Source organism: Sarcophilus harrisii, chromosome 6 (genome assembly GCF_902635505.1).
Source record: "Sarcophilus harrisii chromosome 6, mSarHar1.11, whole genome shotgun sequence".
Classification (NCBI taxonomy): domain Eukaryota; kingdom Metazoa; phylum Chordata; class Mammalia; order Dasyuromorphia; family Dasyuridae; genus Sarcophilus; species Sarcophilus harrisii.
In genome coordinates, this window is record NC_045431.1 from 220,109,940 (window position 1) to 220,134,894 (window position 24,955).

At 44.2% G+C, this 24,955-nt stretch overlaps 1 protein-coding gene across 2 annotated transcripts in view; it reads right to left on the reverse strand.

Annotated features, from left to right (window-relative positions):
• Window positions 1-24,955, reverse strand: part of ABTB2 (ankyrin repeat and BTB domain containing 2) — a 172,286-nt gene that overhangs the window by 43,951 nt on the left and 103,380 nt on the right. For both annotated transcript variants that reach the window (XM_031941908.1, XM_031941909.1), the window contains exon 2: window positions 1,499-1,645. In XM_031941908.1, the coding sequence (XP_031797768.1) occupies window positions 1,499-1,645 (147 nt within the window). The remainder of the gene's footprint in view (window positions 1-1,498; window positions 1,646-24,955) is intronic.

Sequence of the window (24,955 nt, forward strand, 5' to 3'; positions counted from 1 at the left end):
GTTGTCTTGATCATATTTAATACAATTAATATAATTATCAATAAATATTTAGATAGCTCCCTAAGGTTTTCAAAATACTTTCTATATAGCATCTTATTTGACTCTCACAACAAGCCCTTCTTTATTTTTATTTTTGACAGGCTCTGGGATTTAACCGGGAGAGGGAGCTCCCAGCGGGGAACTCCCCTTCCCAAAGTAGACCATCACCTTTTCTGAAACTTGTAGTTTTACAGCATTGATTGGAGGGCACTGAGAGGTTAAATCACTTGCACAGCTGGTACAGTTTGACATGAAATTGGAATCCAGGTCTTCCCGACTCTGATTTTTTATTTGCCAAGTCATAGGCTAATTTGCCTCTAGGAGACAATTAAGTCCAGATGAGAAAAATAAGGGCCGAGACGGGTTAATGATTGGCCCGGGGTCACATGGTTAGCGGGAGTCAGAAGCCAGATTCCATCTATGCCATTTAGTCAATAAATGTTTATTAAGTGCCTACTATGTGCCAGGTCCTATGCCAAGTTCTGGAAATACAAAAAGAGGCAAAAGCAAAATTTCCTGCTTCAAGGACCTCACAATTCCCTCCCCAGTCTAATGCAGGGGAAAACAACAAGCAAACAACTGTATCCAAACACACATCCCCAGCTGTCCGCTGAGACCGTTTGCCTCTGAAGCATTATGTAAAAAGAGAGTTGGGCCACATCATCAGCCCTTTTCCATGTAAATGTGAGTGATCGTTATCATTTCTACAACTGAGCTCTTTTAGACACTAAGTGCCAAGTGCTGCAGCCCTTCACCAAGATGGCCCAGATAGGCCACGGCCTGGGACTTGTGGCGCCGTGGACGGTAAATATTTGTTGTTGACAAAGGTCAAGAGGGAAGACATTCCCCGCTGAATCCCAACCTCAGAGACTCTGTAACCTGCTGGGCCCTATTGCTCCCATTCTTCACAACAGCCAAGACCATCTGAGCTTGGGAGCTGAATTTTGCTCCAGACCTGCCATTAGTTTGTAACAAATGTCTTTGAAGGAATCATTTTGTTCCTCTTTTTAGAGAAGGGAGGGAGGGAGGGAAGGAGGAAAGGAAGAAGCAAAGGAGGGAGGGAGGGAGGAAGGAAGGAAGGAAGGAGGGAGGAAGGGAGGGAAGCAGTGAAATACCAAAGCTTCCAGCAAAAGGATCAGGAATCCATTACAAGCTTATAGACCAATAACCTAGCTGGATTGAGGCAGGAACTTCCCTCTCCACACTGCTTGGTCAATTACTTCTTTGTGCCCTAACCATATAGGGCCCATTACTTCCCCAATCCTCAACTGCCCTAATGATATCAGTGGGATGAATTCATATGGATGGGAATTTATACATGGACATTTCTCAGTTAAGTTGGACAAGATGAGCAAGAGAAGAGAGACCATTTTGCAGTTCCCGTCCCTTCCCCCCCCCCCCCCCCCCCCCCCCCCCCCCCCCCCCAACAATCGGGCCCACCAGGAAAGGCCAGACTCACTCAGTTCCGAGATGCTCCCGACGCAGGTAGCCAGCAAGGACTGCTCCAGCGTCCGCAGCTCCAGCTGGGCATAAGCGTCAGCTCGCTCATCATTGCCCAGGGAGCCATCGTTATAAGGGCTAAAGTAGGCAGGCAGGGAGAGGACACCTAGGGAGGAAATGAGGCAAGATGGTTACAATTGGGACAAAAGGAACAAGGAGTCAAGAACCCAAGTTACAGCTTCTCCATGCCCAAGGAGACTTCCAAGGGCACAAGATGAGCATACGCTTCGAGAAATCTCCTCTGAGATGCACTGCATCAGCCAGCCACCATTTACTCCCCAAGGCCACCTGTTCCGTGCTGGGATGGTGCTAATTGTTGGGACTCCCTCCCTTTAAAAAAATACTTCTTTTCAATTCCCAACCATTGTTCCAAATTTTGGCCAATGGCAATGAACAGAGCGGGTCCAATGCCTCTTCCATGCGACAGCCTGATATCTGAGGAAGGCTTCGTGTCTGCCCCAAGTCTTCTTATCATTCATTCTTTCATTCAGTCAGCACTTATCAGGCACCATGCTAAGCACTGGTGATACACGGGCAAAGACACAGGCCCTCTGTTCAAGGAGTTGGTGGTTGAATGGGGGGGGGGAGGTTCAGGGCTGGACACAACTCTTCAGAATACAGAGGGGTGATTGCCTCCCTACATCCCCCTTCTCCATACCTGCCATTCTATTTTCTATCTGTGCCTTTCCCTAATATACTCTCCCTCTTCCTTCCATCTCTTCTCTTTTTGTTGTTATTTTTTGAGTGATTGGGGCTGCTCAGAATCACCCAGCTGGTACGCTGTCAAGTATCTGAGGCCACATTTGAATTTGGATTCTCCTGATTCCAGGACCAGTGCTCGATCCACGGCACCACCTCGCTGTCCCAACAATTATTTTGGAATATTTTTATGTGTACCTTTTATCTCCCCATAAGGTTACATCATAAGCTCTCTGCAAACAGAGATGGTTACATGCGTTGTACTATACTTGTATCCTCAGCAGCTGGCTCAATAAATACTTACTGACTGACTGATTGATACTTATAAAGCAATGAGTCAAAGGAAACAAAGCCCTCTCTTTGGGACCCATACAATGAATTGAAACTCTTCTACTTTGGTGATGCAAGCAGAAGCAGGTATTAATTTCCATCCCTCAAACCCGAGTCATTTGCATTCATGTCTGCAGAATTTCCCAAGCCTTCTCCTCTCCTCTCCATGTCAAGAAAGGAGAATATCAACACTACCTTTGGAAAAGGCCAGCGGGCATTTCTGATTTTTACCTGGATGACCCAGAGGTGGACAGATTGCTGCCCAAGAATCACCCACCCTCAAGCACCCAGTGTGGTACCTTGGGAAATGAGGAAAATGTTATCTAAGCTCGGATGTTTAAAAACTTTGAGAACAGAGATACTTAGAATAATCTTCTGAACTTTCCCCCTTCAGTGTAATCTCTCAACCCTTCTGCCCAAAGGTAATAGAAGATACATCCTTACCTTTAAGATTGATTACAGTTATTTTTTTAAAAATCCACACCATTTTTTGAGAGAAGAATATTGCTAAAATGGGTTTGGAAATCCCAGAGCTGGGACAAAATCCTGAGGATCACCGAGTATTACCATGATATCTTCCGAACCACTAGAAAATCCATGTATCTGAGTAATGTATTCTAAACATTTTAATGGACCGCTGCTATAATAAATCCCCAAGCCTCCTTGTCTAGTCTCACATCCTGACTTGATGGGAACCTTGAGGTACTTCCTTAGCTCTTTTGAAATAACCACATATTCATCCTTCTGCTACACAGTCCCTGACAGAACTCAGCTTTGTGGGGTTGGTGGAAATACAGCCTCAATCCTGTCCAGATCTCCCTGCTTTGGTCCATGTCAGCTCTGCCGCTGCTCATTGGCCCAATCCTGTCTTGGTTGGCCAAGGGACTGGGTATGATGCGATCCCTCCCCAGCCCCTTTGCTCAAAACGGATCCGTTCACATCCTGCTCTGACTTGGCCAAGAATTACATTAGGCACTTCCTAGAAGTCTCTTTCACTCAGAGAAGGGCTAGAGCTGGTCCCCAGGGGTTTTGAATTCTATAGTCCCGGTTCCCTAAAAGGGAAGCTCTTGCAGCCAGCTGTATAACCAGAATAATTAGGAAGTGTAAAATTAAAACAAACCAAAAGAAATAAAGCCAGCAACAAACAACAAAAAAAAACAAATCCCAACAGCAGTTAGCCCCTGAACCTGAAAATTCAAACCTCACAGTCCTCCAACCAGATTGGAAGCCATTCCTACACATCTCTAGGCTGTTCTATGAAGTCATGCCACCATCTCTTTTCTGTGTAACCTAAACAACAACACCGGTGAAATGTGGATAAAATTTACAACCTTTAAGACAGCAGAATTGGGAGTTCAGCTGATTTGTGAAAGGATTCAAACAAAGCGACAGAATTCTAGCAGAATCTAAAAACAGTCACCAGGTGTCTAAGTTTATAATTCTTTCCTTTTCCTCAAAAGGCTGTCAATAAAACAACGGTTAGGGCATAAATCAATCTTTGACCCGAGTTACAATTTATTCTTCTGTAAATTGAAGACAATTGTATTTGTAGTACCTCCATTCCGGGGTTCCTTATGAATTAAACTTAGATCCGTAAATCACTTACAATACCAATTATTAATTGACCCAAGCCTCGTCCCGCTCCTGATGTCAGGTGATTATAAAAGGATAGCAGAAAACAAGTCTTCCTAACCATACGTCTGATGTTCTATCCACTGTACTACCTAGCTGCCCCTAATTTAGGAAGCTACTTTTTGTTAAAATTCTCCCCAGTGGGTCAAGAGCATCAAAAGTAGCTCATCTTACCCATGTCTCTGAAGTTATACCTGGGCACACAAGGAATTACTCTTATTTCCCTTTAGAGGAAATTTGCCTGGGAATCCCTTCCCCCACATGTTTTCTTAGGAGCTTGATTCTGGGGTAGGGTAGGGCCATAAGCTTCTGAAAATAAAAATTATACTGCCCCACTAAATGGTTTCCAAATAGTTCATGTAATCCAATCCCTTTTATTTTTTCTTTTAAAAACAGGCTGCAAATGTTTCCATTCTCAGAAGTGGGACTATATAGTAAGTGCTTTTTTCTTTCTTTCTTTCTTTTTTATAAGCAAACTTATGTATGCGCCTTTTAACATTGGCCATAAACCAAAGGGCGACTTCTTCCTATGATTCCTATGAAACCCAGGTCAGAGTTTAAGGATATATATCAAAGACTTAGAAGAGACTCCATAGGTCTCTCCTGCCAATCTAAGCCCAAAGGAGTTTTTTTTTTTTTTTTTTTTTTTTTTTTTGAGCAGGGAAGAAAAAAGAAAAAAAGGGAGGAATTTGGCAAAAATACACCTGGTTATGTACAATGGAAAGGGCACCGGGTTTTGGGTCAAAGGAGTTGGATTCAAATTCCGCTTTGACCCATACTAGCTGTGTGACCTCAGACAAGTCACTTATCATATCTGAACCCCAGGGCTTTCCCACTAAATCATAAACTAGTCACCATATGTGATGATGGAATGATTTCCCATACTTTCCAGTTTCTTCATGATTCTTGTAAGATACTCATAGGACCACAGATTCAAGTGAAAAGGCTATCCAGTTTGACAACCTCTTTTTACAGATGAGGAAACTGAGGCTGAGCAAAGCTCGAGCAGGTAATGAGCATCAGAGGTGGGATTGAAAGCAAAAACCAGTTGACACTTTCTATTAGAGCAACAGGCTTCAGCTGAGCTCCCTGTCAGGATGCCTACAGTGGGGTTCCCAGAGTAATTCAATCACAGAGTGCCGGAACTGATCACCATTACACAGTAAAACAATAATTAGCCTTTATCACTACAAGAATCTGCCACAGAAAGAAGAGGGAGATCAAAGGCAGAGGGGGGTGACGGGCACATTGTTTGGAGACCAGCATCTCAAATTTCTTGTTGGAAAGAAAGGAAATAGCATTAATATCGTATCCAAGTCCTATTTCCCTTCCCAAGTCTGTAAAGTCCCTTCTTCCTGCTGGATTGGGGGGAGGCCCAAGCTGGGCCCCCTTTTACTACAAAGCTGCCATTGTCCCTCTCATCTTGTGCTAAAAGCTATAGCGTCCTATTCTTCTACGGGGATTCCCAAAGAAGAAAATAAATCCCCAGATAAAGGAGAGGTTCTCTGTAAATGATAAACAACTGAGAGCCTGTGGGAGGGTGGCTGGATTTGGAGTTGGAAGTTCAAGGTCTACACCAGTGGTTCTCAAAGTAAAGTCCAGAGATTCTCTGGTGGTCTCTGAAACCCTTTCAGAAGGTCCGCAAATTCAAATTAATTTTTTTTCTAATATAGTAAATATCTATTAATATAACCCACATAAACAAAAATTCTTCAGACAGATCCTCAATAGTTTTTAAAATAGTATAAAGATAGTGAAAACAAAGGTTTGCAAACCACTGGCTCTACACCTTTGTGACTTGGGGCAAATTGATATATATATATACAATCTCCAAACTCTTTTCTGTGATCCATTCATTCCATGAGTTACCATTTACAATCGAAGGATGCTGGTCTTGCGATTCTTTCTGGGCAACTGTGCCTTCCAGCTAACACAAGTCCCCCTTTTCAAGGAAGGGAGAAGCTGCATTTTTGCAAGATGTTTAATTTAGAGCAAATATCACTTTTACTGCTAAGCCCAGCAGACAGCTGCTGGGAATCGGGGTGAGCCAAGGTGGCAGCAGTCATATGTTGTTGGTTAAACTTGCCTCCCCCCCTTTTTAAACTGAAAACTAATAAAATGGAGTCTGTTCCCAGTCATTTCCCCTCTGGGCAATACTCAAATAAAGCCAGGGGAACCAAACCAGATCAATTTCAGGAAATTAAACCCAAAGGTGAACTTTGGAAAGCAGGAGGAGCAGTCTCAACACTGGGCTGGTGGTCCGGTGGGCCAAGGCTCGGACCCCTTCACCCTTTCCCTTTGAAAAAGATCCCTTCTTATTGAGAATTTATTAAGAGGTCCTGGGTGGCCTTGATTACAAGATACAACATCAGAGAAAGGCCTGGAGAAAGTCGACTTAGAAAAAGTGTTACAGCAGAAAAGGGTCCTGGCTTTGGAGAGAGGGGGGCCAGCATTTATTATTCATGGACCTTCCAAGAGTCACCTGGCCTGGATAATAGTGCTCGGTTTTCCCATCTGTCAAATGAAGAGATTGGTCTAGATTAAAGCTTCTTAGACCATGGGTCATGACCCCTTGTGGGGTCATATAACTGAATATGGGGGTTGTGAGATGATTATTATCAGTAAATGTACTTATTTTATACCTGGGGCCACGTAAAAATTTCTCAGGTGAAAAGGGGAGTGGAAAAGGTTTAGGGAGCCTTGGTCTTTACTGAGGGGCACATTTGTGGACAGATTGAGGGGGAGGCCTGTGAACTTCAATTGCAAAGAAAATTGCATCTATCGATACCATTGTGTATACACACACATACAATATGTACTTATGTATATGAAATCATTACTGCAATAAGGCTTCATTAGAAGTCCTGGATTTGATGACCCCAAAGTGAAGCATACGTCCTTCCTCTTCATAGAGGGATTGTGATCTACAGGCAGAAGGAGGTACATGCAGTCATCTGTGGGCAATTTGTGTCACTTAGATGTCTCATTGGTTCAATGTTATGGGAAAGGAGGCAGGAAAGGAAAGAAGTTATTGGGAAGTGAAGTGACAGCGATGAGACAGAGACAAGAGAGAGAGAGAGAAAGAGACAGAGAGAGAATAAGAAGGAAAGAAAATTAGAGGGAGAGCAAGCTAAAGTATTTGAGAGAAAAAGAAAGGTGGAAATAAGAAATGAAGGAAAAGAGAAAAGAAAGGACAAAGAAAGGGAATAAGTAAAAGAAGAGAAAGAGGGAAAAAGAACAAAAGGGAGAAAGAAAAAAGAAAAGGAAGGAAGAAAAAAAGGAATGAAAGAAGAGATGTGAGGCAAACAGTCTTTGTTGCTTTCTTTTTGACATCCAGGATGCTATTGCAGTAAGTATGTGAAGAAGAAAGAACAATGGGATGACCAAAGAAGCCTTAGAAGTTTGGGGCACGAAACTAGGATTCCTGGGCCCTCCTGGGCAGCTGGTGTTGGCCAGACAAGAACTGGATGCCGAAGCTCAGGCTGGGAATGGGCATGGAGGATGGCACCAACTCTCTGGGCCAGGAGTGATGGGAGTAGCACAGGGTCAGAGCTAAGGCCAAAAGTGACTGATGGTCAGGGAGGAAGATGGCAAAAGGGCTGCGGGCCAGGTCGAAGGCATTAGGAGTCTTGGCTTGCAGCCAACAAGTCAAACAAGAACAAGGCTGGTCACAGCCAGCCCAATGCGGTCAGGAAGGCCAGCAAACGCAGGTTTAACCAGAAGCTCAGAGGAGGCTTTGTCCAGCAGGCTTGGGGTGGCCAGGGCAGACTCCAGGGTCTTTTCTGCCAGACGCCAGACCCGTGCACGTCCTATAACAGACACGTCCTAAAACAGACATGTCCCCACAATCTCCCCTTTCATCTAACTTCGCTTATCCCACGGGGACTAACCAAGGTCACGATTGAGGCAGTGATAGGCAAAAGAGTGGTGCGGGAGAGGGGGAGCCTATCCATTATTCTGGCCATGACTGACAAATGCCCACTTTCCTCTGGGAGCCCAGGGAAAAGAAATCTGACATTTTGCCCCAGCATTACCTACTCACAGAATAACTTTGCCATTCGCTCCTCAGAGAGGTCATTTCTCCTTAGCAACAACAAAAAAATTAGTCAGAAAGATATGGGGAGGTTCAAATCCCACCTGTCACAGCTACTGGCAGAGTGAACTGGGGAGGGGGTCAGGTGGCTCAGGAGGTAGAATGTTGAAACTGGAATCTGGAAAACCTGAGTTCAAATCCTGCCTCATACTAACTGTGTGACTCAGAAGCAAGTCATTTAACCTTTGTTTTCTGCCTCAGTTTCTAGCCACTACCTCCCAGGGATGTTGTGAGGATTAAATGAGCTAGTCTAAGTGTAAAGCTCATTACAAAGTACTCTCTAAATGCTAGAGTCCATCACACCATCATCATCATTAATTACTTAACCTTTCAGGTAACCTGTAAGGGTTTGTTTTTTCTTACCCTTGAGGGGCATTATGGTCTCTTCCAGAAGTCTAGGATAGCCTAGGAACTTCTTAGCAGAATCATGTATTAAAATGCATTAAACATATATGAATACTAAAAAAAAAAAAATCCCAATTATATGGAAATATATTTGTTAAAAATATAGATCATGTTCTCTGAAGGACTTATGATTAAAAAAATCCTCTCCATACCTAGACAAGGAAGTCATTGTGTATGAATACAGATTGAAGCATTTATATCTGTATATGTGTGTGTGTGTGTGTGTGTGTGTGTGTGTGTAAATATATATAATTCAGGGATTCCATGTTAAAACCTATATTCTTGCATGATTAACCCATATCCGATTGCTAGCTGTCTTGGAAGGGGGGCATCTGGAACACAAAGTTTTGCAAAGGTGAACTGTGGGAATTGAGTGTGGATCTCAACATTTTTTTTTCCCTTTATAATCGGATTTTTCTTGTGCAGTAAGATAATTGTGCAAATTACACATATTGGATTTAACATATATTTTAACGTATTTAACATGTATGGGACTACCTGCCATCTGGGGAGGGAGTGGGGGAAGGAGGGGAAAAGTTGTAATACAAGGCAAGGGTCAATGTTGAAAAATTATCCGTGCATAAGTTTTGAAAATAAAAAGCTTTAATTAAAAAAAAAAAGAATTGTGCCATTGCCACCAGGATGGTAGGTTTAATCCTTGTTGGGAAATCTTGGTGCCAACTCATTCCCACTAATGGAAAAACAACTTCTTATAGAAGGTGCTTCATCTACGAAAGATGGCATCACGTTAGGTTAACTTTAAGTCAACAAATGAAGAATGACTAAAACTACAAGAGAACAACGGGGGCCAAAATAAAGCAAAGCCCTGTGAAAGAAGCCTCCTCCCACAGCCAAAAGCTCCCTACTGACTCTGAAACTGCAGTGATGACACTGAAACAAGGGAGCCTCTGGCCGCTGCTTTCCAGATTGATAATGCAACGGGGATGTTCCTTTAAAAGCCAAAGGGAGGGTCAACATGCTGATTTTATTTTACTTTTTGCTGATGCAGAAATACAGCCCTGGCTGGGTGCCACATGCAGGAGCCAGCCCCTTAGAATGCGGGGTCCTCTCAATAGCATCCCAACGTGGTGATGACTCAAGGCTGATTCAGGGGAACACTCCTAGGTAGGACTTCCGGCGTCCAATACAAGCAGTGACATCACCCCCAGCCTCACTGAGGCTGTGGGAGCAAGAGTGGCGCTCGCTATATGCTTCACTTCATGCGGGGAGGATGAAGCCGAAGCTTCCTTCCTGGCCTGGGTTCTGAGAAAGGGGGGTCTGACATGATTTCTTTTCCCTAAAATGCTCTTTTCAGCCCCAGCCCCAGGACCAGGAACTGGGACTTCTGCTCCTGATAGGAAAATGGCTCCAGGTGGGGGCAAAGAAGAGGTGGGATGACGTCAAAGCTTCAAAGCAGCTTCAAAAGTTCCCACATTACCCCCCCCCCCCGCCCCCAGTCAGTCTTTTACCCTTCTCTCCTTTGCTCCAGTCTCCGATGAAGAGGGGAGCCTTTTGGCCAAAAGAATATGCTCTTGACCCAGTAAGAGGCAGAAGGTGGACACGGTGCTGACCTTGGCATTAGAAAGGACTTGCTTAGAACTTGCCACCATTCACTGTGTAACCAGGGACAAATCATACAATTGCTGGGAGCTTCAGTTTTCTCATCTGTACAACAGGCAGAGGCAGCATGCTCTAGGGGAGAGGTGGCCATAGAATCAGAGCCTTGGAAAATTGTGTAGCCCTAGCAACTCTCTGACTATAAACTGCAAACCAATCAGTCTGCAAACACAGGTACCTACTATGTGTTAGGCAGTAAACAATATAAAATACAATACAATACTGGGATGATCTCTATTCACGTGGAGATTATAATAATGGCCATCAAGGAGTGGAGCCAATGAGTTCATCAGGAGAGTTAAGATTAGAGCTCTGAGTTAAGATTAGTGAGGACACAGGACAGACCTTGAGGAATACCCACAGTTGGGGGGCATGACCTGGATGATGAACCAGCAAAGGAGATCAAGGAATCATCAGATAAGTGAGTATGGACAAAAGGCTTGAGGAATGAAGGGTTTGTTTTTTTTTTTTTGTTGGGTTTTTTTTTGTATTTTTGGTTTTTTGCTAAGGCAGTTGGAGTTAAGTGACTTTCCTAGGGTCACACTAGGACCCTAATATGTGTTAAGCTAGGAAGTGTTAAGAATATGAGAACAGATTCAAATTCGGGGCACCAGCTCTGGAGTTGGTTGGACCTATCCACTGTACCATCTAAGTACCTTGGAGAGTTTTTTAAAGATAGGAAAGACTTGGGAATATTTTAAGGAAGCAGAGAAAAAACACTTGTTAGGGACAGGTTGAAGATTTAAGACCAAGAGAAGGAAACAGTTGAACTTGTGGAGTTTGAGAAAAAGGAAGGGCATGGGATCCTGGGCAGAGGTAGAAGGGCCGGTCTGGGCAAAGAAAGAGGCCACTGTCATCAGACCACGAATCGGCAGAAGGAATTTCCTTATTTTTGACTTGCTTTATACCTCAACACCTATCACAGTTTCATGGTACCTGGTACACAGTAGGGACTTAATAAATGCTTGCTGAATTGAAACTGATAGGTGCCTGATGTTTTGTAGATGAATCCATAATCTAATAGTGCCACCGGTTTCTTTTAGCAAGAGGCAAACAAAATCAAAACAACACTTACAGTTAATAATGGATTCTATCATGGGACAAATAAGAGGAAAAAAAATTAAGACAATGTCAGAGAGAGAAATGGGCAAAGAGAGCCAGAAGCAAAACCCATAAACATAACAGGGATCAGGAGCTGGCAAAAGAAACTGCAAACATGATGAGCCAAAGCTGTTGGCCAACACACTTATTAATAGGATGTTAGTAAGCAATGTCCTCCACTGAGCCTTGAACTCCCGGCATGACCTGCATTACATGGAATTCAGTCTTGGTGTATTTTCCAAGGGCTGTTGGTTACGGGACCTAATCAGGAGGGTTAATCAATCCAACAATCACCTACTATGTGCTTAGTAACGCGAGTACTGTGTAGGCACCAGGGATACTACATAAAATGGAACAATCTCTGCCCACAAGGAGATTACCTCATTTCTCCCACTCTGCTGGCCAAAGGTTTGGACCTGGCCATTTCTAGAATGTTAGAGCTGTGGAAAAAAACAGGCCATTTGTTTAAGATTACACTAAGCCTTGAACTTGAACTCAGATCTTCTAAAGAATAACAGATTTTTTCTCTCTTTCTCTCTGCTTCTCTCATTGCCTGTCATCATCTCTATTTGTCTGTCTGTCTCTGTCATCGTCTATTTGTCTGTCTGTCATTGTCTCTATTTGTCTATTTGAGTCTCTCCTTTTCCCCTTCTATTCTCCCCTTTCCTTTCTCTTCCTCTTCTTTTTTTCCCCGTCTCAAATTTTATAAAGTGTTTTCATAAGCACTAGACTGGGAGCCAAAAGATGTGGATAAGAGTTGGGACTTGGAGATTTTCCTATCTGTCAGATGGTGGTGGGGATGCTAATCCTACAAACAGCAAGTGCGCGAATTGCTTCTTTTGGGGTGTTGGGAAGGAGCAGCCCTGCCATCATGCTTTAAGAGAGGATTGTGATTAATCAATATGGAGGACTCCTTCTGTGGAAATGCCTTCTACATAGCGAGAGAAGAGATAAAATGGTTCAGGGGTGTAGAGTCTAGGGTTCTGTTTCTGAATCTTGATCTTGGGAAAATCCTCTACCTTCTCTATACCTCAGGTTCCTTAACTCCAAAATGGGGTACTTGGATTAAATGACCTCTGAGGTCCTTCCTATTTTCAATCTATGATCTTATAAGTCATTGCGCAGCTGGGTAGTGCTATGGGTGCAGTGCCGGGCTTGGAGTCAGAAAGGCCAGAGTTCAAATTCAGACATGTGTGTGAACCTGTGTAAATCAATTAACCCTCAGTTTCCTCATCTGTAAAATGAGCTGGAGAAAGGAATGGCAAACCACTCAAGTATCTTTGCCAAGAAAAACCAAACAGGAGTCACAAAGAGTCAAGACATGACTAAAATAATTATTAAAACTGCCATTACCACTAAGGCACTCTTCATTACACAAACATAGGAGACTCCATCCTATTGGTTAACCCATGGGTTGAATTTGGGAGAGGGGGTGTTTATTTTTTAGGAAGCCATGAGGTTTCCTAGTTCTTTTCCTTCACTTTGGGCCTTATGGAGAAGGTGTTACAGAATGTTTATAAGAAGGGAATGGGGGGAGAGAAGATTTTTTGACCAGTTCTTTGTGACTTAAGGGGAAGCTTTTGTTTAGTGTTACCATCTACAAATGGAAAAAAAAAAAACCCACCCTAACTCTTAAGCATTTCAAGAAAGGCCCCTTTCACTCACAGAATTCCTATTCTTGGGAATTCCTATTCATGGGATCCAAAGGGATCCCATGGACTCCATGGAAAGGGAATACTCTGACCTCACCAAGCCCGCCAGGCTGGGGCAAATGTTGTTCCTCAGGAAAACTATTCCAGAACCAGGAAGGAAGAGTTCAGTGATCATTTCAGTAGTTGGATGATCATTCTAGAGGACCCAGATCTCTATGAAAGAGGCTGGTTTCTCCCTCATGGAAGGAAAAGCTCCCCAAAGCTTTCCCAGAAACCGATCTCACCATCTCCTCCCCAAGATGTTAAGGACCGACAACATGGATAAAGTGGGGATAACGATTTCCCTGCATCTCTTTTGGGATGATTGCAAGAAAGGTGACTTTGTAACCCTTGAAATGCCCTGGAAATGTTTGCAAGCCAGTCAAATTTCAGCTGTTTTGTATTATAGGACTGACTCCAAGTCAAAAGGAGAAGGAGATTCTACTCTTGTGTGACCCTGGCAGGTGAGACCTCACCTCTACAAGGAGGTGGATGAACTAAAAAGCATCCGATGTCTCTCAGCTCGAAATGAGAACCTCACAATTGGAAGCTGCCCCTGACCTAGACCAATTCCCAATAGTTTGGTGGTAGATCAGGGCTGGCATCTAGCTTGATCCTCACCCTTGGGCCCCGTGAAAAAGCTCTGGAAGATGAGCACCTCCTGGACTTTTCAGAGGGAGACTTTTCAGAGGCCCCTCACAAGGGCCTCCCAACAGACACCGCTATTTTCCACAGTGACTTTAATGGGAAAACCAGGTCCAGGACAGTTTGCCTGAGTTACTCGCTGGGGTTATATTGCCTTTAGAAAAGAGTTCACGACTTTGGATGGTTCTTGAGCCTTCCCCTCCCTCTCTCTCCAGATTCTGGATGGTTCCCATTGGTGCTTTTATAATTCCAGTTCTCAGACTCAGTTGCTGACAGCCGAGGGCTGGCTGCCCAGGGGGCCAGCTCCAGCCCAACAGCCAGCCCTCTACTCACGTGGCCGAGGGCTGACTAGAGGCATTCAAACTGTTTTTCAGAGAGGGTGAAAGAGGACAAAAGAGCAGAACTGAATGCACACCCTTCTTTTTTCAGCTTCAAGGAACTGGGGAGGGGGGCAGGAGGTCTCTTTCTAGCTAGGGAAGCTAGGCTCTTTCCACAAAAAGTTAGATTTTTTTAGGGATACTCTGTCTTGGAAATCAAATAAGATGGAGAAAGCTTGTAGTTTGGCCTTCCCATAGATCAAGGCTCACTGACCCTTCCAGGAACTCCAGGCTCGAGGGTTGACACCTTTTGCTTTACCCTCACCCCTTAACTCCCTTGGGTGCATGGAAACCCCTCCCTCCAAGGTCCCTAGAGCTAGATATGACCCTGTGTACTTAGCAGCAGCGCTAGGCTTTGGCCCCAAGTCCCTCAAGGTTTGTTTTATAAACTTCTACTCGAGTCTCAAATTAGACTCATTAAAAAGCAAATTCCCTACAGGGCTATAAATGTCCTATGGACAAACGGAGAGCAGTTTTATGAGGATTGGCGTGTGATTTGCCCACCAGCACTGAGAAAGACAAAGAAACAAGAGATTCAATTGTTTATTGTGCAATGAGGGAAAACACAGGCCCCAGAGCCACGGGACTTACCACCTGGCAGAGCCTCAGTTTCCACATTCATAAAATGAGAAAGTTGACTAGATGGACTGAGATCTATTCTAGCTCTAAATCTACAAGCCCATGTTTCCCCCTCTTCCTTTCCCTCCATTTATGTGGGTACTCAACACATATCCCTGAAGAGAAGTAGCTGATTGTAGTGCACAGAATGCTAGGCTCTGAGTGCAAAATCCAGACTTTTACTAGCTGTGTGATCCTGAGGAAGTCATTGAATCCTGTTTGCCTCAGTTTCCTCATCTGTAAAATGGAGATAATGGCACTCAACTCTTAAGGTTACTATGAGGATCAAGTGAGATAATAATTGTAAAGCACTGAGCATACGCAGAGCCTGGTGCATCAGGATTTATTTTTGCTTCTAATAATAATGATAATAACAACATTTATATAATACTATGTACCAGGCCCTACCTCGAATCACCAACTCCCAAAACAGGGCGTAAGAAAGTTCAGTCACAGAAATCTTAGAACTGGAACAAAGACTCTTGGGGTCATGTAGAACAACCCCTTCATTTCATGGAGGAAGGACAAGGGCAAGAAAGACAAGATGGTTTGTCCAGGCAAACAATCAGCAAATAGGAGCCAGGGCTCTTCTCACCCACTGTTCTTTTCACCACATCACAACTGAGAGCATTGTTTCAAAGAGATCACCACCCAGAATTAATCGCCAGTTAAAGGTCCTTAAACATTTTTAAAGTTGTTGTTCAGTTGTTTTAACCATGTCTGACTCTGATCTCCCCACTCCCCTCTCTTTTTTGGGGAGCAGAGATACTGGAATGGTTTGCCATTTCTTTCTCTAGCTCATTTTCACAGATGAGGAAACTGAGGTAAACAGGTGAAGTGACTTGCCAAGGTCACATAGTTACTAAGTGTCTGGGGCCAGATTTGAACTGGGGAAGATGAGTCTTGTTGATTTGAGACTTGGTACTCTATGCACTATGGTACCACTGAGCTTCCCATCCATTGATGAAACCCTTCTACCCATATTGATCAATCTGTATTTTCTCTATCCCTTAATCCTCTGTTTTATCCAGTCTATATCTCATTTGCATGTTGTCTTCCCTATGGGACTGGGACCTTCCTGACAACAAGGTTCCCTTTTGCATTTCTTTGAATTCCCAGAGTGGACAGTTCCTGCCACATAATATGTGCTCAATAAATTCAATGTTGTTGATTTAATTTATTTTTATTTTAATTTGTGTTTTAATTTGTGAGAGTGCTGGTACATAGTAGGTATCCAATAAATGTTTAGTGATTGACATATATAATCTTAAAAAGCAGAAGGGGCAGTAAAAAGTTCAATGACTTGCCCAAGAGTCACACAGCCAGTATTTGGCAGAAGCGGGATTTGCTAGCGCTCTCAGTTTTTCTTTTCACAGAATTCTCTGTGGGTCCTTGGCAGCCATCATGGTCAAAATAATAGCACTAACACCAGCAGTTCACATTTAATCAAAATATTGTGAATTAGAGCTAAGAAAACTTCAAGCCCAACTATGTCATTTTATAGATGAGAAGCCTGAAGTGAAGGGATTTGTGTCTGAGGGGGGAATTTGAACCAGGTTTTCCTGACCAAAGCCCAGCACCATTCTATCCCTGAAGCCAAACTGGTTGACTTGTCAGTGACTATTTCTAGTTTAGTTCTTCAATCCCCGATGTTTACCACAAGTTCATTGGTTTTGGGCCCCCCTATTTCTATACTCACTGCACAGGGCAGGAAAGGAGAGCTTGGAGAGAGAATCGAGAATTCTGTTTTCAACACAATAACCTTTTGGTCATAATATCACAGGTACAGAACTGTGGAGCCTTCAGAGATCCCAGATCTTATATTTCATAGAAAATGCAACTGAGACACAGAGAGAGTCCACATTTGCTCAGGGTCACCAGGTAATAATTAGCAGAGCTGTGATTCCACCTCCTCCTCCTGGTCCCAAATCTTTGTCTTCAGATCACTAACAGGCAGGGGGATGCTAGGTAAATGTTTAACAATGGCTTCCCAAAAGACATGACACCCCTTTAAGTCGAATGTTCATTATTAAGATTCTCTCCATTACTGTTTTAAGTCTAGGCAATCGACAAAACAATAAATCAAGCCCTGATTGGTGGCGTTTGCCGACATCCCAGGTGTAAATGCTCCCACTGAAAATTTAACAATTGGCGACTTAAACACCCTGCAGAGTGGTTTGGAGTTTACCAAGTCAGTCACCAGCATTTATTCATTCTACCGGGCACTGTGCTAAGCTCTGGATTCAGAGAAAGGTCCAGACAGTCCCTGATTTCAAGGAGCTCACATTATAATTAAAAAAAGATAATACATTCAGACCAGTAGAAAGTTAAGGCACTCAGTAAAATCCCAGAATTCAATCCTTCCTGTTTCAGGGGAAGGGAGCCAGGAGAAACTCAGCTGGGCCTCAGGGGGCCAGACACCAAAAGGCTCCAAGTTCAGGAACACTGCCCCTTATCATTTATGAGGTACAAGAAACCCCCCACCCATTCCCCACTCCACCTGTGCTTTGACAACCACAGAACAATCCCTAAATCTTTTCTATTATCGTTATTATCTCCTTTGTGAAGTCTTTCCTGGGCGCTGGAAACCAGATGTGCCCTGGCCCTCCCCTGCTCCCCCCCCCCCCTCCCCGGCACTTGGCTTCCCTTCCCTCTCCTTGTATTGATCACAGCCAGTCTTGTAGATGCTGATTTATGTTCTTGTCTCATCTCTCCCCAAACTGTTAGTGCCTGGAGGCCAGGGGCACTTGTACGCCTCTGCTTCCCCACCGGGCCTGGTATGTGCCAGGTACCAACTGACTGAGCAGGTTGACAGCATGTCCCCATTGGAGGAGCCCCAGCAAAAGGCTGAGAGGCAGCCTCAGTTCCAGCTCACATCCCCCGCTATAAACAAGGGCTCTGATGCCAGATGAGGATTTTTAGACCCCAGCCCCTGCCACCTTGTGCTGCTCCCCCCCCTCCTCTCTGCTTCTTTCTCCTGAGGCAAGAAGAAGAAATAAGTGTCTGTCTGGGAAAATAAACACATATGCTCTACTGGAGAGAGCTTGAGATGGGGCTTGGAGAGTTCTGAAGCCCCCGTTAACCATGGGGCTTAGAAGAAACCACTGACCATTTGATTCTGATTTTCTCAAATAAACACTTGCAATGACTTGGCAGGATGAGTTACCCCCTGATCCAGGAAACCAGCTTCTATTGTAGGGGGGCTGCTCTTGCAGGGTGGGGGTAGGGGAGGAGCAGTGCCCTCTCCTCGAGCCAAATTAGCATCCTCCTGGGGCCAGTTCACAACTGGAGGCTGGAGAAGAGGAGGAGGTGGAAAAAGAGGGAGGAGGGATCAGAAAAGAATGGCTGAGGAGAGGGGGAAGAAGTTCCTTTCAGACCCAACTCTAGTAGCTGAGCACAGGATTTCCAAGTCAGGAAGAACCTACTTCTTCAAAGTCTGCCCAGCCATTTTTTCCTTACTCCAAATTAACCCTTCACATTCTCGGTTCATGAAAAAGGGCAAGAACATGCCAAAGGAAATTATCCAGAGTAAACTCTGTCTCTGTCTCCCTCCCTCCTATGCCATCAGCCCGGTGACCAGGGGAATAGCGCAAAACACGCAAAACACCCAAAACCCCAAAAAGGAGAAAAAATCTTGACGAGCACTCAGTCCTGGAGATTGCAACGATTGGATTGGGGATTTATCTGCCGTTCTCAGGCCGGCCAGCTCCCTTTGTGGGGTGTCTCATTCCTCCCTCTCTCCCCAAGCTGTGGCTCCTTTCCCCTTTCATTCCCTCTTCCCAAGAGCCCATTCTTTATGTCGCTCTGTCCCTTTTGTCACCTCTTGGGCCCACTGGAATCACTCACACATGACAGCAAGTCAAGAGTTATAGGAAGGATTTGTAATGGAAATTCACGATAGCAGCCCAGTTTAGATTCATATATTTAGAGCTGAGAGGAACTCAGAAGTAAACTAATCCAACCCCCTTCTCTTTTTACAAACGAGGGGAAGCTGGCTCACAGAGGCCACTTGTTCAAGGTTATATATAGTGACTCAATGGCAGGGCTAAGATTCAAACTCAGGTCCTGTCTCCAAATCCCAGAGTCTTTTTCTGGCAAAGTCCTTCTCCATCCTGAATCTGACCTATTTTCTTTGCCCTATTTGCTCACGCTCAAATTGATGGTTCTCCCTCAAAAAATCAGAAGGTGCAATGCTGGCTTTAGGGATGGCCCAGACACAAAAGGCTCCAATTTTGAGGCAGCCTAGGAGAGCCAGTGCTGTTGTTTTCAGTCGTGTTTGACTCTTTGTAACCCCATTTGGGGTTTTTTGTGGGGGCAAAGATTCTGGAGTGGTTTTCCATTTCCTTTTCTAGCTCATTTTTACTGAGGAGGAAACTGAGGTACACAGGGTCAAACAGCTAACAAGTGTCGGTAGCTGAATCCTGACTCCAGCCCAGCACTCTATTCCCTGCACTACCTAGTTTCCCTGTAATTATTGTATTTGAGGTTTATTTATTGTTTTTCACAAACAGGTCCTCCTGACTCCAGGGGCTGGTGCTCTAACCACTGTATTTATCTGCCCCTAGGAGGGACACTACTTTCCAGAGGAGACCTCCAGCCTTGCTTTGAAAATTTGCTTTTTCAATCCACGAATATGTTATTATGATCATCTCACTTAATTGTGTCCCATCCTCACAACCATATTCTCAATTAAAGAATTCTCCTATTCTTATGTACAAATATATTGGTTTATATACAAGTAGCATCCTGTGGTTACAGGCCATTTCAGCTACATTGTTATTTGATACTCGCAACAGCCTTGCAACAATAGCAGTTTGAGAGATAAGGAAACTGAGGCTGAGAAAGATAAAATAGCTTGTCCAAGGTCCTACAGTCCTAAGCAATGGAGTTGAGACCAGAACTGTAACTAGGCAAAGGCAACCTGGGCTTTGGTGTAGGGCACCAACTTTGGAAGATTCTGAAAGTATGGTGGTCCTTCAAGTGCTAGAAATAACGGGGCTTGGCACCTTGTGGGTAAGAGTAACAAGTTCACTTCTAGGGAGACTTCTGTTCTCTTCCATTCTCTAACTCGGAATACAGCATAGTATGGTCAGTGATGCTGCAGGTGAAAAAAGGTACTAGATATGGCTCTGGGGGAGACCTGAACCTTGGGTTCTCTTGTCAAGTTCCTGCTACCTGGCCCCATCTCCTAGATGTCACAGCTCACCGGTATGGGGCCAACTGGGGAGCCAGAGAGGAGTGTGGGGGAGCCTCTTGAGCTGTCCTTTGAATCTAAATATAGGCTCCTGTGGCAGTTTCCTTCAGTCCTCTCCAACAGAGACTCCTTTGAAGAAGAATGTCAATGGCCCTCCCCCAAAGTATTTATAGCCATTTGCACGGCTGTTTATGGGCTCCCCCACTTCAGATGCAGGGCTGAAGGTTCCTGAAGGTTTTTACCTATGTAAAAGTCTGTACAAATTCTATTTTTTGTTTTGGCTTTTTCTCTGGATTTATGATTTTTGGAGGAGACAGATCCCTGTCTCCCTAGATGCTACCAATCCAGTGTTAATAATAAAAGGTAAGCACTTTTCTCATGACAACTCCAGGAGGGAGGCAGAGCAAATATTATTTCTTCCATTTAACGTGGAGGGAAACTGAGGCTCATATGGAATGATCACAGGGTCCTATCTCTAGGATCACAAGGGACCTTTAAGGTCATTTAAATCCAACCCTCTCCTTTTGCAGGTGAGAAAACTGAGGCCCAGCAACATTAAATACCTTTCCCTAGATTACAGATGACTACTGCTCCTTGAGAGCATTTAGATGGTAAGGGGAAGAGAGTGGGACATGAACCAATCAATCAATAAGCATTTACTAGTCACCAATCATGTGCCTGGCTGAGGTACCGGTTCCTGCTCTCAAGAAGCTTAGTCCCTCTTCCTCTAGCTGTAAATCTCGTCTCTTCACTGCAGGCTGGCCCCATGGGCAGGCCATCACAACAGCTAACCAGAGGTTCAGTTCCCTTTGGGGAGGTTTTTGGTCATGAGATTTAAATGTCTTTTCTGGGACCTTTTCTCTGAAGAGTCTTGGAAACCTGAGACAAGATGGTCTGGTGTGGAAAGAGAGTCTTACGCTTGGACTCTGAGGGTCTGGGGTCCAATCCTGTCCTGGCCAGTTACTACTTGTGTGATCTCACTTCTCAGACAGAGCCTTCGTTTTCCTCATCTATAAATCCAGAGTTTGCCCAATGAGCTAAATCTACGATTCAGTGATATGTTTCAGAGTTCCCCAAGCCATTCCGAGCCAAAGATATCTGTGTTTTATTCTTTCCTGGGTGGTAAGGCCCCCGAACTTTACTTCCTGGCCTGAGGGCTCCTTCCTCCAGAGCCGGAGAAGGGGCTTTCCCCATCCCATCACCAGCCCTACGTTGTTATGGGTTACTGTGCAACACAGATGAGTCTTTACCTGGGAAAGGCCCTGGAGCTTGCTGAATCATCCCGATGAGCTGCCTGGCAAGGTGAGGGAGGAGAATGGGAATAACATATGTAGGTGTGAGACAGAAAGAGAGAAACAAAGGAGCAGGGAAAAGAGACGGATAGACAGATCCGGAGAGGGACAGGAGGAGAGAGAAAGAGCGACAGAGAAATGAGAAGGAGGGGGAGAGAGAAGAGGGAAGAAATAGATTTGATAGAATGTGATGTTAGAAGGGGCCTTAGAGGGACTGCTCCGTCCAGGGGTTCCTAACCTGCGGGGCCCCAGAATCTGCAGAGATGTGGTAGGGAGGACTTTATAGTTATTCCAAGAGGCCTCGGAGGCCATACCCACATCAAACATTACTATTTTCATCTCCATTTAGTTCTAAAATGGGAAGCATGACTCAATGTCATAAATGAGCAAACACTTAGCAATGCCTTCCTCATTGGTCTCCTTGCCTCCAGCCTCTCCCCTTTCTAATCCGTTCTCCACTCAGCTGCCAAAGTGATCTTCCTAAAGCACATATCTAACTACGTGACTCCTCTACTAAACTCCTGAGGCTTCCTAGTGTCTCCAGAGTCAAATATAAACTTCTTTGTTTGGCTTTCGAATCCCCCTTCACAGCTTGGCCCCCAACCTGTTTTCCAGCCTCATTATATACTTACTCCCATTTGGTCCCTTTCCAATTCCATAAGAAGCCCTTTCTGATACTCTTGCCAGTGGTGCCTTTCATCCCTTACCATCTTTAGCTGCCTTGTATTTATTTTGCATGTTTTTTTTTTTTCCTGCACATGTCTATACATACTGCCTCTCATGCTAGAACATGAGCTCTGTGGAAGCAAGGATTAGTTCCTTTTCAGTTTTGTATTTCTAGCGCCCAAGAAAAGTGCACAGTTCAAGGTGGGCATTTAATCTGTGTTTGACAATGAGTAACTGGATGAATCTCACATGTAAATATACCTTTATTTTTTCTAGACCTGTAGTTTCAGCTGTGTAGGGGGGGTCACCAGTGGAGAATAACAACTGCTAAATTAATTGATCATGTTGGTGAGATTTATTGACTTATCCAAGATCAACACCAGGCTAGCCACCATTCTAGGCTATGTGTTTAAACAAGAAACAAATCTGTTTAAAAGAATTTCTAAATTCACCGTAGCATTTTGCCATTTTCCATTTTCTCAACCAACAAGCTAAAACCATGCTGCTGTTGCTGCTGCTGACGATATGTGGGGAGGGTGTATGTACGTTAAAATCTCAGAGTCCTTGAAGATGGTGGGGAACACTGATCTAGTCCTCTCTTCTCCCTCCCTACTCCGTCCCCATTTTACAGATGAGAAATGATGAGTCAGAGGCGCTGTAATAACAGGGAGCTATCTGGGAAACCTGTCCCTTTCCCTGACATGCAGATTTGTTGCCTTACTCTCACTTGATAACAACCCAAACTGATCACACCCTTAAAAGTCCAGAGACCTGGGAAAGTGACACCCAAACACTTAGAATGGGTTCCACCCTGAAAAGCAATGCAGACTTCCCCTCCTCTTTAGCTAATCACCTTCCCTGCTCCTTATTCCCAGAAGCCTCTCTTGATGCACACCCCCATCCTGTAGCTGGAAATGAGTTTTTTCTCTCTGCATTTCCCAGCAGTCTGTATTCTTCTGCACTAATATTATCATTATCATCATCAATGTGCATTTTATTCCCTGTTGGATAATTCTTACTCATCTTGAAATTCTTGCACTTCTCCCCTTCTCCCCCAGCACATAGTAAGCACTTAATTAATATATGGATTAAGTTGGTAATCACTGACTGGGCAGAAGTAGGGAAGACAGTAACAAAAGCACATGGAACCTGTCCCTAAGGGCCTTATAAACTCTGTTGCTTCTGCCTTCATAAAAGTCATTCTTCCATTCAACTCTCCCTTCCTTCCTCTCTTCCTTCCTCCCTCCCTCCACAAAATCAAAACAACTCGTATATATGTACAAAGCACAATGCTAGACACCAGCAAGATTCAAAACTGATATAAAATCGGAGCTCCTTCCCTCCCTCCTTCCATCCATTCAACAAAATTAAGCAACATCAACAAAGCACAATGTATATCATAAAACTGATGTAAAACCAGAGCCCAGACCTCCTTCTCTCCGTCTCTCCTTCCTTCCTTCCCTCCCTCCTTCCATCCAGCCAACAAAATTAAGCAACTCTATATACAAAGCACAATGCTAGACACTAGGAAGATTCAAAACTGATGTAAAGCCAGAGGCTTAAGCTCCTGGCTCTTCAAACTCCTTTCTTTCACCTGCCTGGATGATTGATTCAGGGGCCCTCAGACTGGAAGTCTGGCCCATTTCCACCATATCAAGATGCCTTCTCTTCTGTTGAGAGAACTAAGTGCTGCTTTAGAGGACACTAGAAGAATCCATCTGGGGCAGCTGATCTCCAAGGACAAGGTGGGGGAGTTGGGGGTGTCCAGGCCGGAAGCCTGTCCAGAGAGTAGGAGCAGGGGAGAATGCAGAGGTCCAGTTGGAAAGTCTCTTGAGATGTCAGTGTTCAGAGGAAGATAAAAATGGAAAGGGTTGGGGGGTGGGGTGGGGGAATAAAAATGGAAAAAGGGAGTGAGTCTGTAGCTAGGAAGAGAGGAAACAGAAGTGACCAAAATAGAGTGAATGCCTTTTCTTAAAAGACAAGGTCATTTGGAATGACTTAAAGGTTTCCCCTGTGCAGGGTTTTGAAACAGTTTAGAAAACATGGAAACTCTCCTTTTCCTTTGCTTTTGAGCAGCAACAGAAGGAAAAATAAACAGAATTAGCCCTTCCTTCTCTCTTTCTGCTCTTGTTCTAGCTGGGCACCTATTTCAGTGCTTGCAAAACGAGGGGCTGCTCTGAAAGAATTACTGCCCATTTTGACAACTATTCTCTGGTGGGTTTCAGAGAGTTTCTTTCTAAGAGAAAGGGTTTGAGGGTGAGTGAAGGACAGGAAAGGAAGCTGGTAACCTGTAAATTCCCTTGGTTGGAACATCTCACAAAGGCTTCCTTTCTTGAAGGTAGGACAAGCAGCAGACAGGAGGGAGATGAAACTGAAAGGAGAACCCCCCCCCCAATAATTCTCTTCTAATCCTTTCCCTCTCTCTCTCCTCCAGCTTTCTGTAACTCATTGATTTACCTCTTCAGGCCCTCAGGGTGCAAGGCTGCCCCTTCATCTCAGAAGTAGATGATGATTGAGTTGCCAATATATCAGACCTGTCCAGTGGGGGGAAGGGTAGAAGAGAGAAGAGGAAAAGAATAAAGAAACAAAAGCATCTGAGCAGTGGGAAAAGAAATGAATTTAAATCAATTGGAAAGCTGGTTTCCATGATGGATTAATGACACCTTCCCTTTGACCTAATCATTTCAGACAACAATACGTTCTTTAACTGGGCTAGATCCATAAGGATTTCAACTTCTTAGTAGCAGAGTCATTTTATTGGGGCAGTGGTCCATAGGAGACATCCTCTCCCCTTTCCTCCCCTCCCTGTTCCCATAAAATACACACCTATTTTTCAGTCTCCAGAAGCCCCCAGAGGAACTCAATTTCATGAAGCAGATGTATGTGTAAATTCTTTTCTCTTTCTTTTTGGTTTAATTTTTAATTTTTTTTTTTTACAAATCCAGTCCATTTGGATGGCACGGGGTGGGTAGCTTGCTGGACAATGAAAGAGATCACTAGTTGTTCCATGAACTTGATATTCTTGCCTCTGCTTAGGACCGATTCCCTCTCAGCCA